Below are 18675 nucleotides of genomic sequence, written 5' to 3' on the forward strand. Positions count from 1 at the left end.
TTTTTATTTTATTTTATTTTATTATTATTTTATTATTTTATTTTATTATTTTATTTTATTTTATTTTATTTTATATTTTATTTTATTTTATTTTTTTGTTTGTTTGTTTGTTTGTTTGTTTACTTACTTACTTACTTACTTTATTTATTTATTTATTTATTTATTCAAACAATTATAGGGTGTTAATTTGTACAAATAAAACATTACATAAGTAATGATAAAAAATAACAAAAGAAGACAATAGGACAGGGACGGTAGGCACAGTGGTGCGCTTATGCACACCCCTTACAGACCTCTTAGAAAGGGGGAGAGGTCAATTGTAGATAGTCTAAGGTTAAAGGTTTTGGGGTGAGGAGTAGAAACCACAGAATCAGGTAATGCATTCCAGGCATTGATTACTCTGTTGCTGAAGTTGTATTTTTTGCAGTTATGTTTGAAGCGGTTGACATTTAGTTTAAATGGACTTCGTGCTCGTGTGTTGTTGCAGTTGAAGGTGAAGAAGAGACGAGAAGATAAGATATAGGAATAAAACATTATTATATTATATTATATTATATTATATTATATTATATTATATTATATTATATTATATTATATTATATTATATTATATTATATTATATTATATTATATTATATTATATTATATTATATTATATTATATTATATTATATTATATTATATTATATTATATTATATTATATTATATTATATTATATTATATTATATTATATTATATTATATTATATTATATTATATTATATTATATTATATTATATTATATTATATTATATTATATTATATTATATTATATTATATTATATTATATTATATTATATTATATTATATTTTATTATATTATATTATATTATATTATATTTTATTATATTATATTATATTATATTATTATTATTACATTATTACATTATATTATATTATATTTTATTATAGGAATAAAACATTATTTTATTATTATTTATTAGATTTGTATGCCGCCCCTCTCCGAAGACTCGGAGCGGCTTATGCAATCCATCAGGGTTAATCAAATAAATCTATTAAAGAACAATCTTAGTAATATGAACAATTAATCAGGGGAATGACCTGTCTCCAGAAATTGTGGGCAATCCAACACTGGAGGTTTTTAAAAAGAGATTGGACAGCCACTTGTCTGAAATGTTAGAGAATTTCCTACCTGAGAAGGGGGTTGGACTAGAAGACCTCCAAGGTCCCTTCTGTTATTCTTGAATGGTACAAACATCCTTAAAAAAGGAGTACCCCAAACAAACCATCTTTTGACATTTTATTTCTGTTCAAACAAAAAACAAAAAATCCGACACCAGCTTACAACGTACTGTACCTCTGTTGAATGAGAATCCTATTTCCCAACCTTGCGACCTCCAAGGCGGAATATAAGCTCTGCATATTTTCAGCATTATTATTTGGCAATATATTTTTAGTTTCAGGTTACTTGGCACCGCTCGCTCATTGTCTGGATGCTGGGATTCACTGAAGCCATGTCAGTCTTTTTGGAGCAGGCCAGCTTCCTTGAGACAAACTCGATTGCAGAAAATATGACTTCGGCAACAGAGTGGTCAACGCCTGGAATGCTCTACCTGACTCCGTTGTAATATTTTATTTATTTTATTTTATTTTATTTATTTGTTTTGTCCAATACACAATAATACACAATGAAGGTTACAGAGGATATATATACTAGAATATATCAAAGAGAGTATAGAAGAGAAATTTTATAGGAGTAAAATATAACTAGAGAGAATAGCAGAAAATATAAGAGATAAAAGAGGTAGAAGAGAAGATATACAAGATATAGGAGAGACTACAGGACAGGGGATGGTAGACACTCTGGTGCACTTATGTACGCCCCTTACTGACCTCTTAGGAACTTGGTGAAGTCAACAGTAGATAGTCTAAGAGTAAAATGTTGGGGGTTAGGGGATGACACTACGGAGTCCGGTAATGAGTTCCACGCTTTGATAACTCGATTGCTAAAGTCATATTTTTTACAGTCAAGTTTGGCGCGGTTAATATTAAGCTTGAATCTGTTGTGTGCTCTTGTGTTGTTGCGGTTGAAACTGAAGCAATCATTGACAGGCAGGGCGTTGCAGCCTATAATCTTGTGGGCAATACTTAGATCGTGTTTGAGGCATCGTAGTTCTAAGGTTTCAAGATCCAGGATTGTAAGTCTTGATTCGTAGGGTATTTGTAGGGTGTTCTGTTTCAAGTGGAGGAGTTAAGGGCTCTTCTGGTGAAGTATTTTTGCACATTTTCAGTGGTGTTAATGTCCAAGATTTTATTTATTTTATTTATTTATTTGTTTGTTTTGTCCAATACACAATAATACACAATAATAGAGGATATATACGAGTAGAATGTATCAAAGAGAGTATAGAAGAGAAATATAGGAGTAAAATATAACTAGAAAGAATAGGAGAAAATATAAGAGATAAAAGAGATAGAAGAGATAGAAGAGAAGATATATGAGATATAGCAGAGACTACAGGACAGAGGATGGTAGGCACTCTGGTGCACTTATGTATGTTAAAGGCTCTTCTGGTGAAGTATTTTTGGACATTTTCAATGGTGTTAATGTCCAAGATGCGGTAAGGGTTCCAAACAGATGAGCTATATTCGAGGATGGGTCTAGGGAAAGTTTGTAGGTTCTGGTAATTAGTGTGAGATTGCCGGAGCAAAAGCTGCATAGGATTAGGTTGACTACACTTAAAGCCTTTTTGACGATGTTGTTGCAGTGGACTTTGGCACTTAGGTCATTTGATATTAGTATTCCGAGGTCTTTTACTGAGTGGAGGTTATCTGCAAGATAAAGAAAGAAAGAAAGAAGATAGATAGGAGAGATAGGTAGGTAGGTAGATGATAGATAGATAGATAGGATAGATAGATAGATAGATAGATAGATAGATAGATAGATAGATAGATAGATAGATAGATAGGATAGGTAGGATGGCTGGATGGCTGGATGTATAAACAGATAGATAGATAGATAGATAGATAGATAGATAGATAGATAGATAGATAGATAGATTTGGTTTTAGAAAATGTAGATGACCTGCTCGAGCATCTAAAGGGCTTCATTCAGTAAAGATGTTGGATCAATGCACTATAAAGCAAAGAATGAAAGGCCATTACACACCTCCCCCCCCAATAAAAGAACACAGCGATTATGGCACTCAATAAACTGAATTAATTTCACTGGGATTAAAAATTACTCTTCCATTTAATTTAAAATAGTTGGGAGGCACCTTGGAGGACCTCTCATCCAGCTCCCTATACAAATTCAAATAAATATCTGTCCAATTTCTTAATAACTTCCAGTGATGGAGCAGTCACAACTTTTGAAGGCAAACCGTTCCACGGATTAATTGTTCTGTCAATAAATTTCTCCTTAGTTGTAAATTGCTTCTCTCCTTGTTCAGCTTCCACCCATTGCTTCTTGTTCTACCCTCAGGTGCTTTGGAGAATAGCTTGACTCCCTCTCCTTTGTGGCAACCCCTGAGATATTGGAAGACAACTATCATGTCTCCCCTGGTCCTTCTTTTCATTAAACTAGACATGCCCAGTTTCTGCAGCCGTTCTTCATATGTTTTAGCCTCTAATCCCCTAATCTTCTTTGTCGCTCTTCTCTGCACTCTTTCCAGAGTCTCAACATTCTTTTTGTGCCATGGTGACCCAAAGTGGATGCAATATTTCAATTGTAATCTTACCCAAGGTATTATAAAGTGGTATTAACTAGACACAAGAACAGTTTTCCCCCCGAACGCCATCACTCTGCTAAACAAATAATTCTCTCAACACTGTCAGACTTTCTACTAAATCTGCACTTCTATTCTACTAGTTTTTCTCATCATTCCTATCACCCATTTCCTCCCATGTTGACTGTATGACTGTAACTTGTTGCTTATATCCTAAGATTTTTATTAATATTGCTTCTTCATTGCTTATTTGACCCCTATGACAATCATTAAGTGTTGTACCACATGATTCTTGACAAATGTATATTTTATTTTATGTACACTGAGAGCATATGCACCAAGACAAATTCCTTGGGTGTGCAATCACACTTGGCCAATAAAATTCTATTCTATTCTAACACTTCCTGCAATCTTGATTCATGATCTTGAACGGCAGTGGCTGTTGATGAAACCTAGGACTGTGTTAACTTTTTCTTTGGCAGCTGACGCTCACTGCTGGCTCATATTTAACTGATTGTCTAGCAGGAATGCAAGATCCATCTCACAGTATGTGCTATTGAGCCAGGTACCACCCACGGGTGAAATTCGACCATCTCGGCTTGGCTCGAGAGACAGTAGGGATGATTTGAACCATTGCTGCTCACTTCTTCCAGCTGACACGTCCATAAATCTGACTGAATCTACCTTCAATGCCCAGATGACTAGGAACTGATAATAGCAAAGTATATGATTCCCAAGCTGCAGTTCCACCGGGGATGTTTTCAGAGTAAATCTTTTTTTTTTTTTTTCTACAGTACTACTGTACTCTATTAAAGAAACTGGGAAACATTTATTTATTTATTTATTTATTCATTCATTGATTCATTCATTGATTCATTCATTCATTCATTCATTGTTTCATTCATTCATTGATTCATTCATTGATTCATTGATTGATTCATTGATTGATTCATTCATTCATTCCCTCATTCATTGAGTCATTCATTGATTCATTCATTGATTCATTGATTGATTGATCGATCGATTGATTCATTTATTTATTTATTTATTTAATCCAATACACAATGAGGGTTTTAGTGGGTATATATATATATATATATATATATATATATATATATATATATATATATGTCACATGTTTTTTTGCTGAATTTGAAAATTAATATATATACACACATAGTAAAATACATGATGAAGGTTATAGAGGATATACTCATAGTAAAATATATCTATGAAACATTATAGAATGACTGTTTAATGCAAAGGGTGAGTTAATTGTTCAGTGATTTATTTATGGATGCGTATTTAGGAAACTCACAATAGCAGTGGTTTTTATCATTCCTCCCCTCCCGGAAAGCCTCTGGTGGCAGCTGTCTGTCAGGTAACCTCACCCTGAGGCTTTGCATTCTCAGCCTGGGGAGGGGGGGGGCTTCAGCTGCTTTGTATGTAATGAGACCTGATCCGAGAAAGAGCTGCTTCCCAAGGGCCTTGAGCACTTCTTGACATTTGGCCTCCTGACCTTATTTCCAGACAACAGCTGGCCCCAACAGCTGGTAGGAGGTAGGCCCAGTCCCTAGCATTAAAAATAAACCCAGTTTATAGCAAGGGTCTCCAAACTTGGCAACTTTAACATTTATCTCCGGGACCGCCTTCTGCCGCACGAATCCCAGCGACCAGTTAGGTCCCACAAAGTGGGTCTTCTCCGGGTCCCGTCAACTAAACAATGTCGCTTGGCGGGACCCAGGGGAAGAGCCTTCTCTGTGGTGGCCCCGGCCCTCTGGAACCAACTCCCCCCAGAGATTAGAATTGTTCCCACCCTCCTTGCCTTTCGTAAGCAACTTAAAACCCACCTCTGCCGCCAGGCATGGGGAAACTGAGATACTCTTTCCCCCTAGGCCTTTACAATTTTATGCATGGTATGTTTGTATGTATGTTTGGTTTTACAATAAGGGTTTTTAACTGTTTTAATATTGGATTGTCATATGCTTTTTACTACTGTTGTTAGCCACCCCGAGTCTACGGAGAGGGGCGACATGCAAATCCAATAAAATCAAATCAAATATCTTCAAGTTGCCAAGTTTGGGAAACACTGTCCTAAAGCAGCGAAACGCCATCACATTCCAAAAACGATTCAACACAGATTATTATTTTTGAACAGGGATTGTTGATGCTGAACTTTCTTTAATTTCCATTGTCAGGATTGGAAGGATTACCTGTGTTCAACTGAGACTTCTCCTTGGGTGCAGAGCTGGACGAAAACTGAAAATTATTTCAGTTTATAATTTATATAAAATGTATGAAGTTGATATGACCACTGCAACAAGATTTATGCACAAAGATGGAAAGTTTTGCATTGGCCTCTGCAGATGGAGAAATTGACAGGACCCGCTAAGATGAATAAACTAACTTTTTGAAATATAAAAAAATCATAAAAATCCACAGAAATAACAACAGTAAAAAACAAAAATCCCTTTGTCTTCTCAGATTTTTCCCAAACACCCTTGGGAAGCAACTTTTATTAAACTTTTGTTTCTTACTCTTGGCAAGTTTATAATGTCCGAACTGCAGAAAAAAACAACGGCTGCCAACCTGCCATCCACCGAGGACCTGTATACTGCACAAGTCAAAAAGAGGGCAGTGAAAATATTTACTGACCCCTCGCATCCTGGACATAAATTGTTTCAACTACTACCCTCAAAATGTCGCTATAGAGCACTGCACACCAAGACAACTAGATACAAGAACAGTTTTTTTCCCGAAGGCCATCACTCTGCTAAACAAATAATTCCCTCAACACTGTCAAAGTATTTACTAAGTCTGCATTACTATTACTATTCGTTTTTTCTCATCATTCCTATCACCCATTTCCTCCCACTTATGACTGTATGTTGCTGGTATCCTTAAGATTTTATTAATATTGATTGTTTCCTCATTGCTTATTTGACCCCTATGACAATCATTAAGTTTTGTACCTCATTATTCTTGACAAATGTATATTTTCTTTTATGTACACTGAGAGCATCTGCACCAAAGACAAATTTATTATTTATTTATTTATTTATTACTTAGATTTGTATGCCGCCCCTCTCCGAAGACTCGGGGCGGCTCACAACATGTAAAAACAAATCATAAGCAATCAGTCAAATTTAAAATATTTAAATATTTAAAAAACCCATATACTAACAGTCATACACACAGACATACCATGCATAAATTAAGCGTGCCCAGGGGGAGATGTTTCAGTTCCCCCATGCCTGACGGCAAAGGTGGGTTTTAAGGAGTTTACGGAAGGCAGGAAGAGTAGGGGCAGTTCTAATCTCCGGGGGGAGTTGGTTCCAGAGGGCCGGGGCCGCCACAGAGAAGGCTCTTCCCCTGGGGCCCGCCAACCGACATTGTTTAGTTGACGGGACCCGGAGAAGGCCCACTCTGTGGGACCTAATCGGTCGCTGGGATTCGTGCGGCAGGAGGCGGTCTCGGAGATATTCTGGTCCAATGCCATGAAGGGCTTTAAAGGTCATAACCAACACTTTGAATTGTGACCGGAAATTGATCGGCAGCCAATGCAGACTGCGGAGTGATGGTGAAACATGGGCATACCTGGGTAAGCCCATGACTGCTCTCGCAGCTGCATTTTGCACGATCTGAAGTTTCCGAACACTTTTCAAAGGTAGCCCCATGTAGAGAGCATTACAGTAGTCGAACCTCGAGGTGATGAGGGCATGAGTGACTGTGAGCAATGAGTCCCGGTCCAGATAGGGCCGCAACTGGTGCACCAGGCGAACCTGGGCAAACGCCCCCCTCGCCACAGCTGAAAGATGTTGTTCTAATGTGAGCTGTGGATCGAGGAGGACGCCCAAGTTGCGGACCCTCTCTGAGGGGGTCAACAATTCCCCCCCCAGGGTGATGGACGGACAGATGGAGTTGTCCTTGGGAGGCAGAACCCACAGCCACTCCGTCTTATCCGGGTTGAGCTTGAGTCTGTTGACACCCATCCAGGCCCCAACAGCCTCCAGGCACCGGCACATCACTTCCACCGCTTCGTTGACTGGGCATGGGGTGGAGATGTAAAGCTGGGTATCATCCGCATATTGATGATACCTCACCCCATGTCCTTGGATGATCTCGCCCAGCGGTTTCATGTAGATGTTGAATAGCAGGGGGGAGAGGACCGACCCCTGAGGCACCCCACAAGGGAGAAACCTAGGAGTCGACCTCTGGCCCCCCACTAACACCGACTGCGACCGGCCAGAGAGGTAGGAGGAGAACCACTGAAGAACAGTGCCTCCCACCCCCAGCCCCTCCAGCCGGTGCAGAAGGATACCATGGTCGATGGTATCGAAAGCCGCTGAGAGGTCAAGGAGCACCAGGACAGAGGATAAACCCCTGTCCCGGGCCCGCCAGAGATCATCCATCAACGCGACCAAAGCGGTTTCCGTGCTGTAACCGGGCCTGAAACCCGACTGCCGGGGACCTAGATAATCGGCTTCTTCCAAGGACCGCTGGAGCTGGAGTGCCACCACCTTCTCGACAACCTTCCCCATAAAGGGAAGGTTGGAGACTGGACGATAGTTGTTAAGTACGGCTGGGTCCAGGGAGGGCTTCTTGAGGAGGGGGCGCACAAGCGCTTCTTTATAGAGTGATGGAAAAACTCCCCTCCCCAAGGAAGCGTTGGTAATCTCCTGGGCCCAGCTCCGTGTCACCTCCCTGCTGGCCGAAACCAACCAGGAGGGACACGGATCCAGTAAACAGGTGGCAGAACTCACAGCTCCAATGGCCTTGTCCACTTCATCAGGTGTCACCAGATCAAACTCTTCCCAGACAGGTGGACAAGTACGTGCCCCAGTCACCTCGACTGATTCGTTGTCAGTCGACTCTGTTTTACAATTGGAGTCGAGGTCGGCTCGGATCCGAGCGACTTTATCAGCGAAAAACGTGTTAAAGTCCTCGGCACTACTCTGTAAGGGCTCCCCAACTCCCCCCTGATTAAGAAGGGAGCGGGTCACCCTAAACAGAGCGGCCGGGCGGGATTCCGCTGATGCAATCAAGGCGGCATGGTACGCGCATCTTGCCGCCTTGAGCGCCACTTTGTAAGTCTTAATAAAAGCTCTTACAAGTGTTCGGTCGGATTCAGACCTACTCTTCCTCCATCGCTTCTCTAGACGTCTCTTCTGGCGTTTCAACTCCCGGAGCTCCTCGTTGAACCATGGAGCTCTACGGGGTCTAGCGCCTCGGAGAGGTCGCAAAGGCGCAATCCGGTCAAGAGCCTCCGCTGCGGCCTTGTTCCAGGCCTCCGCAAGAGACTCTGCCGAACTGTGGACAAGTGCCTCTGGTATAACCCCAAGCGCCGTCTGAAAGCCCTCAGGGTCCATCAGGCGTCTGGGGCGGAACATCTTAATTGGTTCCGCCTCCCTGCGGGGAAGGATTGGAGCCAGGAAGTCAAGCCGTAGTAGGAAATGGTCTGACCATGACAAAGGCAACGCATCTAAGCCCCTTAGTCTCAGACCATTACTCAATTGCTCAGAAAGGAATACCATGTCAGGTGCGTGTCCTCCCTCGTGAGTCGGACCCTGAACTACTTGAGTCAGGTCCACGGCTGTCATGGTGGCCATGAACTCCTGTGCCAACCCAGAGGTTTCGCCGAGTGATGGCAGATTGAAGTCCCCCAGGACAATAAGTCCGGGGAACTCCACCGCCAACCCGGCTACTTCCTCGAGTAGCACAGGCAGGGCTTTTGACACGCAGCTGGGAGGCAGGTACGTGAGAAATAAGCCCACCTGAACCCCTAAGTCCAACCTCATCAAGAGAGACTCGCAACCTGCAATTTCCGGAGCAATGAGTCTACGCAGGCAAAGGCTCTCCCTGGCAACAATAGCCACTCCTCCCCCCCTTCCCTGGGGTCGAGGTTGATGCCATATCTGAAACCCGGCTGGGCAAATTTCAGAGAGAGGAACACCTCCCTCCGGGCCCAGCCAGGTTTCAGTAATACAAGCCAGGTCGGCCTCCTCATCCAGGATCAGGTCCCGGATGAGGAGAGCTTTATTTACCACCGACCTGGCATTGAGCAGCAGCAACCTGAGTCCAGGGCCAGAGTTACACTCATCACCAGTACCCAAGATTGGGTTCACAGAGCCGGAACAAGGGACCGTTATTAAGCAACGGTCCCTCGTTCCCCTGGAACGGCTAACTCTGTGACCCCCGCCGTATCTGCCTCTCCCCAGCAACACAGAGATATTCCGACCCTCTGCCACCCCAGAGATCGGTGCCCCCTCCTCTCCTGTCTCCCGGGCGTCAGGTGGGCCAAATCTATCATTCATACTACTATCAATCATCTCATCCATACCATAACCCCATAACCTCCTTGTGTACCCAATCACACTTGGTTAATAAAATTCTATTCTATTCTATTCTATTCTATTCTATTCTATTCTATTCTAGTCTAGTCTAGTCTAGTCTAGTCTAGTCTAGTCTAGTCTAGTCTAGTCAACTCCCAGCATTCCCCAGGCAGCATGGAATTCTGGGAGTTGAAGTCCAAATGTGTCAAAGGACCTAAGGCTGAGAAACCTTAGGGAATAGAATGACAATACTGTAAAAATAAAAAAATAACTCAAGGGAACACAAGTCTTCAGATATTTGGGGTGAGGGAGCCACAGCAAGGGCCAGTACGACTTCCTGTTGTGATCCACCCAATCTGGCAGCGGTGACAGATGTTTTTGATCAGCTTAAGATAAAATGCTTGTTAGTCTCATTATAGTCATAAGGGTCGCCCTCAAAGGGCAGGGGAGGAGGGTGATTGTAGATTCCCACCAAGAAGATCCATAAGGTCCCAAGGCTCAGAATGGGAGTGACCAAGAAGAGGCAGAGGCGGTCCACGGTCCGAGCCACGCAACTCCAGTTGTCCTTTTCCTGTGAGAGGAAAATAAAACGATTGGAACAAGTCCAAGTCTTTTTTAAATTTTCTTTTAAAATGATCTTTATTAGTTATATATATATGGAAACATAGAAACATAGAAGACTGACGACAGAAAAAGACCTCATGGTCCATTTGTCTGCCCTTATACTGTTTCCTGTATTTTATCTTAGGATGGATATATGTTTATCCCAGGCATGTTTAAATTCAGTTACTGTGGATTTACCAACCACGTCTGCTGGAAGTTTGTTCCAAGAATCTACTACTCTTTCAATAAAATAATATTTTCTCACGTCGCTTTTGATCTTTCCCCCAACTAACTTCAGATTGTGTCCCCTTGTTCTTGTGTTCACTTTCCGATTGAAAACACTTCCCTCTTGAACCTTATTTAACCCTTTAACATATTTAAATGTTTCAGTCCTGTCCCCCCTTTCCCTTCTGTCCTCCAGACTATACAGATTGAGTTCATGAAGTCTTTCCTGATAAGTTTTATGCTTAAGACCTTCCACCATTCTTGTAGCCCGTCTTTGGACCCGTTCAATTTTGTCAATATCTTTTTGTAGGTGAGGTCTCCAGAACTGAACACAATATAATTCCAATTGTGGTCTCACCAGCGCTCTATACAGTGGGATCACGATCTCCTTCTTCCTGCTTGTTATACCTCTAGCTATGCAGCCAAGCATCCTACTTGATTTTCCTACTGCCCGACCACACTGCTCACCCATTTTGAGACTGTCAGAAATCACTACCCCTAAATCCTTCTCTTCTGAAGTTTTTGCTAACACAGAACTGCCAATACAATACTCAGATTGAGGATTCCTTTTTCCCAAGTGCATTATTTTACATTTGGAAACATTATTATATTATTATTATAAACATTATTATATAAGACAAACAAACAGACAATAAAACCAACAAACACATTTATAACATTAAATAAACACATATACGAGAGTCGCCCAGAAATGAATTCACCACATTTTATTTTCTCATCCTACAGTAATGGTATGAATACGAAACTTTAAATATACATTATTTGAATCATCAGGAGTGCGTGTGTAAATTTTGCGTTTCTTCAGACAGACAGCGTAGCTGCAGCAGTGTTTCAAAATGGCGCCTGTAAGTGATGTACATTACAAGCAGTGTGTCGTCCTTGAATTTCTCACTGCGGAGAAAGAAACTGCTGTGAACATTCAGAAATGTTTGTGTAAAGTTTATGGAGAATCTGAAGTCGACAGAAGTACGGTTAGTCACTGGGCAAAGAGGGTGTGAGGCCATTACAGTGCAGAAATGGCTTTGGGACCAGAACAAGGAGTGGTACCAACAGGGCCTACACGCCTTTGTGTCTCGCTGGAGGAAGGCCACAGAACGGGAAGGAGATTATGTGGAAAAATAGGGAGTGTAGAAAAAACATCATTCTTTCTTGTGTGTAAGTTTCATTGTGTTCAATAAATAATTGTTGAAGAAAAAAAATGTAGTGCATTACTTTCTGGGTGACCCTCGTATAAACTGAATGTATTATCCACTCTTTTTCTTTCAGACCATATGGAAACATAAGCAATTGTTGTATTATTTTATATTGTATAGTTATTGCAGGTTTTGGTGTTTTGGGTTGTTTTTTTTTGATTGGGCCAATTACACCACCTGTCCCAGGTTTTATAAAATTCAATTTCATCTCTATCTTGTAGTTCCAATGTAATCTTAGTCATTTCTGCACATTCTAATACTTTGTTAATGAGGTTTCAAGTCTTTTGTACACCTCCAAAGCAACTCTAAAATTGCACACAGCCAACATCACCTCAGGAAAAATGACATTTAAGACCTGGGGACTTCAATTCCCAGAATTCCCCAGCCAACATGGCTGGCTGAGGAATTCTGGGAGTTAAAGTCCACACGTTTAAGACGCCTTAAAACAAGATCTAAGTATTGCCCACAAGATCATATGCTGCAACGTCCTGCCTGTCGGCGACTACTTCAGCTTCAACCACAACAACACAAGAGCACACAACAGATTTAAACTTAATATTAACCGCTCCAAACTTGACTGTAAAAAATATGACTTCAGTAACCGAGTTGTCAAAGCGTGGAATTCATTACCGGACTCCATAGTGTCATCCCCAAACCCCCAACACTTTACCCTTAGATTATCTACAGTTGACCTATCCAGATTCCTAAGAGATCAGTAAGGGGCGAGTACAAGTGCACTAGAGTGCCTTCCGTCCCCTGTCCTATTGCTCTCCTATATCTCCTATACCTTTCTTCTATTCCTATATCTCTTCTTCTATTCTTTCATTGATATGTTCTATTACTATATCTTCTTTTCTATTCTTTCATAGATATATTTTACTATGAGTATCTCCTCTATAACCTTCAGAGTTGGCCTTCTTCGGGTCCCGTCGACTAAACAATGTCGTTTGGCGGGCCCCAGGGGAAGAGCCTTCTCTGTGGCGGCCCCGGCCCTCTGGAACCAACTCCCCCCGGAGATTAGAACTGCCCCTACCCTCCCTGTCTTTCGTAAACTACTCAAGACTCATTTATACCGCCAGGCATGGGGGAGTTGAGATATTCCTTCCCCCTAGGCCATTACAAGTTATGCATAGTATGCTTGTGTGTACGTTTGGTTTTATAATAGGAGTTTTAGTTGTTTTTTATTTTTATTATTGGATTGTACATGTTGTTTTTATTATTGTTGTTAGCCGCCCCGAGTCTACGGAGAGGGGCGGCATACAAATCCAATAAATAATAATAATAATAATAATAATAATAATAATTATTATTATTATTATTATTATTATTATCATGTATTTTATTATGTGTATATAGATATATGCCCACTAAAACCCTCATTGTGTATTGGACAAAATAAATAAATAATTTTTTTTTAAAAAATAAAGTCTTTCCCCCTTGGTCTGAAAGAAGTTGTTGACCTCCAGGTGGCTTTGTGCCCCTACCTCATTATAGCTGTTCTTCTCCTGCATGTGTTTCACGATGAAGTTGGCTCCTGCAATGGCCGGCTTGATCTCATCGTACAGCAGGTCCTGCAAACTGCCTGACCCGTGCGGGCTTGGTCCTTGGGTGGGGGGTGGGGGGGGGAGAGAAAAGAAGGAAGCTCTGAGTACGGGACCGAGGACATCTAAAAAGGTCAAAGGTTCCCCTCGCAGAGTAGTGGGTTGCTACCAGTATGGTTGTGAACTGCGCACCATTAGCGGCGGCCAGATTGCGGAATTTCCACGCGACCACTCTGATGGCAGTCCTACCAGCACTCCCATCGTTTTTATTTTTAAAAATTGTGGTTTTTGCTCCATGCGCATCTACAGAAGCAAAATCTTGCGCAAGAGAGAGATTTAAGCAATTTTTGGCTTCCGCGCATGTGCAGAAGCAAAATCTTGCGCAAGAGAGAGATTTAAGCAATTTTTGGCTTCCGCGCATGTGCAGAAGCAAAATCTTGCGCAAGAGAGAGATTTAAGCAATTTTTGGCTTCTGCGCATGTGGAGAAGCAAAATCTTGCGCAAGAGAGAGGTTTAAGCAATTTTTGGCTTCCGCGCATGTGCAGAAGCAAAATCTTGCGCAAGAGAGAGATTTAAGCAATTTTTGGCTTCCGCGCATGTGCAGAAGCAAAATCTTGCGCAAGAGAGAGATTTAAGCAATTTTTGGCTTCCGCGCATGTGCAGAAGCAAAATCCTGCGCAAGAGAGAGATTTAAGCAATTTTGGGCTTCCGCGCATGTGCAGAAGCAAAATCTTGCCCAAGAGAGAGATTTAAGCAATTTTTGGCTTCCGCGCATGTGCAGAAGCAAAATCTTGCGCAAGAGAGAGATTTAAGCAATTTTTGGCTTCCGCGCATGTGCAGAAGCAAAATCTTGCGCAAGAGAGAGATTTAAGCAATTTTTTGCTTCCGCGCATGTGCAGAAGCAAAATCTTGCGCAAGAGAGAGATTTAAGCAATTTTTGGCTTCCGCGCATGTGCAGAAGCAAAATCCTGCGCAAGAGAGAGATTTAAGCAATTTTGGGCTTCCGCGCATGTGCAGAAGCAAAATCTTGCCCAAGAGAGAGATTTAAGCAATTTTTGGCTTCCGCGCATGTGCAGAAGCAAAATCTTGCGCAAGAGAGAGATTTAAGCAATTTTTGGCTTCCGCGCATGTGCAGAAGCAAAATCTTGCGCAAGAGAGAGATTTAAGCAATTTTTTGCTTCCGCGCATGTGCAGAAGCAAAATCTTGCGCAAGAGAGAGATTTAAGCAATTTTTGGCTTCCGCACATGTGCAGAAGCAAAATCTTGCACAAGAGAGAGATTTAAGAAATGTTTTGCTTCCGCGCATGTACAGAAGCAAAAGAATTGACAAAATCTCATGCACGTGTTTCCTTGTGAGATTTCAGCACATCGGACCAGAATGCCTACGGGACCGTCTTCTGCCGCACGAATCCCAGCGGCCCCGCCGACTAAACAATGCCGTCTGGTGGGACCTGGGGAAGAGCCTTTTCTTTGGCGGCCCCGCACCTCTGGAATCAACTCCCCCCAGAGATTAGGACTGCCCCCATTCTCCTTGCCTTTCGCAAGATGTTGAAACATAGAAACATAGAAGATTGATGGCAGAAAAAGACCTCCTGGTCCATCTGGTCTGCCCTTATACTATTTCCTGTATTTTATATTAGGATGGATATATGTTTATCCCAGGCATGTTTAAATTCAGGTACTGTGGATTTACCAACCATGTCTGCTGGAAGTTTGTTCCAAGCATCTACTACTCTTTCAGTAAAGTAATATTTTCTCATGATGCTTCTGATCTTTCCCCCAACTAACCTCAGATTGTGTCCCCTTGTTCTTGTGTTCACTTTCCTATTAAAAACACTTCCCTCCTGGACCTTATTTAACCCATTTGAAGACCCATTTATGTCGCCTGGCATGGGGGGACTAATCCCCCCCTTCTGACTTGTAGCATTTGAGTGTGGTGTGATTGTGTAGCATTGATTGTTTTTAGTAATAATGGGTTTTAACTTGTCCTTTTTAATATTACATTTGTATTATATTGTAGTGTAGAAATAAAAAGAGGACACATTTTCTTGTGGGTGATTCGACCGTTAGAGGTGTTGATTTGGGACAGAGCAAGGATGTGGTTAAGGTGCTGAGGTGTCTCCCAGGGGCCACTGCCAGCAGGGACAGGAGGCGGATTACAAACATCGTTAAGACTGTGAGTAAAGGTAATAACGTTGATGTGGTGGTGCATCTTGGCACAAATGATTTGTCCCAGAGAAATGTTAATGTAGTAAAAAGAGATTTTCAATGTCTAAGTGTGGAGCTGGGTAAAATAGCAGATTCAGTGACTTTCTCAGAGGTGTTACCGGTTTGTGGCCAAGAGGATAAAACAACGTATATCAGAGAGTTTAATGTGTGGTTAAGGCAGTGGTGTAAAGCTGAAGGTTTTGGCTATGTAAGTCATGATGTCAGTAGGTGGTCTAATAGGGAGTTGTTTAAGAGGGATGGTTTGCATCCATCATACAGAGGTACCCAGGTGCTCGGTGAGGAATTCAGAACTTTTTTGGACAGGCATTTAAACTAGGTAAAGGGGACAGAGATGTAACTGATGTGGGTGATTTCTGTCCCCGACCAATGAGGATAAAGCAGTTTTTGGAAGCTTATGAAAAGGGAGCTGCAAATAATATAGATGCAGTTGTTGATGATAAGGGGCAAACTAATAACGAAAATAATGTTCTTCGGGTAATGTGCACAAATGCTCGAAGCTTGAGCAACAAGCTCTGTGAATTAATGGCCATAATATCTAGAGATAATTTGGACCTGGTTGCCATAACTGAGACATGGTTTAAGGATTCTAATGAATGGGAAATATCCATACCAGGATATACACTGTATAGGAAGGATAGAATAGAGAGAAGGGGAGGTGGAGTAGCCATTTATGTTAAAGAAACTCTAAAAACAACACTAATTCAAAATACGTGTCAAGATCTAGAGACTCTCTGGATTTGCATGCAAAATAAAGAAGGTTCTGTCATTAGAATTGGGGTGATCTATAGGCCTCCAGGGCAATCCGAGGAATATGACAACAAGATGGTGGATGAAATTACCCAAATGGCAGTAAAGGGAGATATTGTGGTTATGGGTGATTTCAACATGCCTGATGTTGACTGGAATATCCCCAGTGCCCTTACATGCAAAAGTAAGAATATAGTAGAGGCCTTTACAGGAGCAGCTCTGGCACAGCTGGTTAAGACACCAACTAGAGGGGAGAATATTCTAGATTTAGTTTTTACGAATGGGAATTGGGTTTCAGATGTCAAGGTGGGAGAAAATTTAGGTTGCAGTGACCATCTATGTTTGTGGTTTGATGTAAAAACTCATTGTGAGCAATCCTATAATGCAACCAAAGTATTGGATTTCAGAAAAACAAATTTTAATGCAATGGGAGAATATTTAGATAATGAATTAAAGGGGAGGGATAAAATGGCAGGAGCGAGCATCCAGTGGACTGTATTAAAAAAGGCCATCTTAAAAGCCACTGGACTGTATGTAAGACAAATAACTAAAGGTAAAAGGAAGAAGAAACCGCTATGGTTTAGCAATGATGTAAGGGCTATAGTCAATGAAAAAAAGGCTGCCTATAGGAGGTATAAAGAGTCTGGAAGTATAGCTGATAGGGAGGTATATAAAATGAGACAGAAGGAGGCAAAACAGATAATATATGCTGCTAAAGCCTCAAAAGAGGAAGAAATTGCCAAATCTGTAAAGAAGGGGGATAAAACCTTCTTCAGATATATTAATGATAAGAAGAAGAAAAACTGCGGCATCACGAAGCTTAGTACCGGGAATAATACATGCATTAATGGGAATAAGGAGATCGCTGACCATTTCAATAGCTACTTCTGTTCAGTTTTCTCAAAAGACACTGTACAAAATAATACTATAGAGGGATATAGCATTGCTTCCAGCTGTACGGATTCAGCTCCAGTGATCTTAGAAGCCGATGTCTTAGAAGAACTTGAACGATTAAAGATAAATAAGGCAATGGGTCCAGATGGCATCCACCCCAGAGTTCTTAAAGAACTCAGATCTGTCATTGCTACCCCCCTGACTGATTTGTTTAACCAATCCTTGTTAACAGGAGAAGTTCCTGAGGATTGGAGAATGGCCAGTGTTGTGCCTATTCACAAGAAGGGCAGTAGAGAAGAAGCTGGTAACTACAGGCCAGTTAGCTTGACATCAGTTGTAGTTAAAATGATGGAGACTCTACTCAAAAAGAGGATAAATCAGCACCTAAAAAACAATAACTTATTAGACCCAAATCAGCATGGCTTTACTGAAGGCAAATCATGTCAGACTAATCTCATTGATTTCTTTGACTATGTCACAAAGGTGTTGGATGAAGGTGGTGCCGTGGATATTGCCTACCTGGACTTCAGCAAAGCCTTTGATACGGTTCCACATAAAGAGCTGATAGATAAATTAGTGAAGATTGGACTTAATCCCTGGATAGTTCAATGGATTTGCAGCTGGCTGAAGCGTAGACATCAGAGAGTTATTGTTAATGGCGAGTATTCTGAGCAGAGTCAGGTTACAAGTGATATGCCACAAGGATCTGTTCTGGGTCCTATTCTTTTTAATATATTTGTGAGTGACATAGGGGAAGGTTTGGTAGGGAAGGTTTGCCTATTTGCCGATGACTCTAAAGTGTGCAATAGGGTTGATATTCCTGGAGGCGTCTGTAATATGGTAAATGATTTAGCTTTACTAGATAAATGGTCTAAGCAATGGAAACTGCAGTTTAATGTTTCCAAATGTAAAATAATGCACTTGGGGAAAAGGAATCCTCAATCTGAGTATTGTATTGGCAGTTCAGTGTTGGCAAATACTTCAAAAGAAAAGGATTTAGGGGTAGTGATTTCTGACAGTCTCAAAATGGGTGAACAGTGCAGTCAGGCGGTAGGGAAAGCAAGTAGGATGCTTGGCTGCATAGCTAGAGGTATAACAAGCAGGAAGAGGGAGATTATGATCCCACTATATAGAATGCTGGTGAGACCACATTTGGAATACTGT

The 18675-nt window shown here is 41.3% G+C and overlaps 1 protein-coding gene across 1 annotated transcript in view; it reads right to left on the reverse strand.

The window, feature by feature from the left end:
• Positions 1 to 10440: 10440 nt before the first annotated feature.
• LOC139168630 (acetylcholine receptor subunit delta-like) overlaps positions 10441 to 18675 on the reverse strand; it is a 32474-nt gene continuing 24239 nt past the window's right edge. The window contains exons 10-11 of the mRNA XM_070754252.1: positions 13585 to 13703; positions 10441 to 10629 (exon numbers count right to left, since the gene is read on the reverse strand). Coding sequence (XP_070610353.1) covers positions 10441 to 10629; positions 13585 to 13703 — 308 coding nt within the window. The remainder of the gene's footprint in view (positions 10630 to 13584; positions 13704 to 18675) is intronic.

This window comes from Erythrolamprus reginae, chromosome 5 (genome assembly GCF_031021105.1).
Source record: "Erythrolamprus reginae isolate rEryReg1 chromosome 5, rEryReg1.hap1, whole genome shotgun sequence".
Lineage (NCBI taxonomy): Eukaryota > Metazoa > Chordata > Lepidosauria > Squamata > Dipsadidae > Erythrolamprus > Erythrolamprus reginae.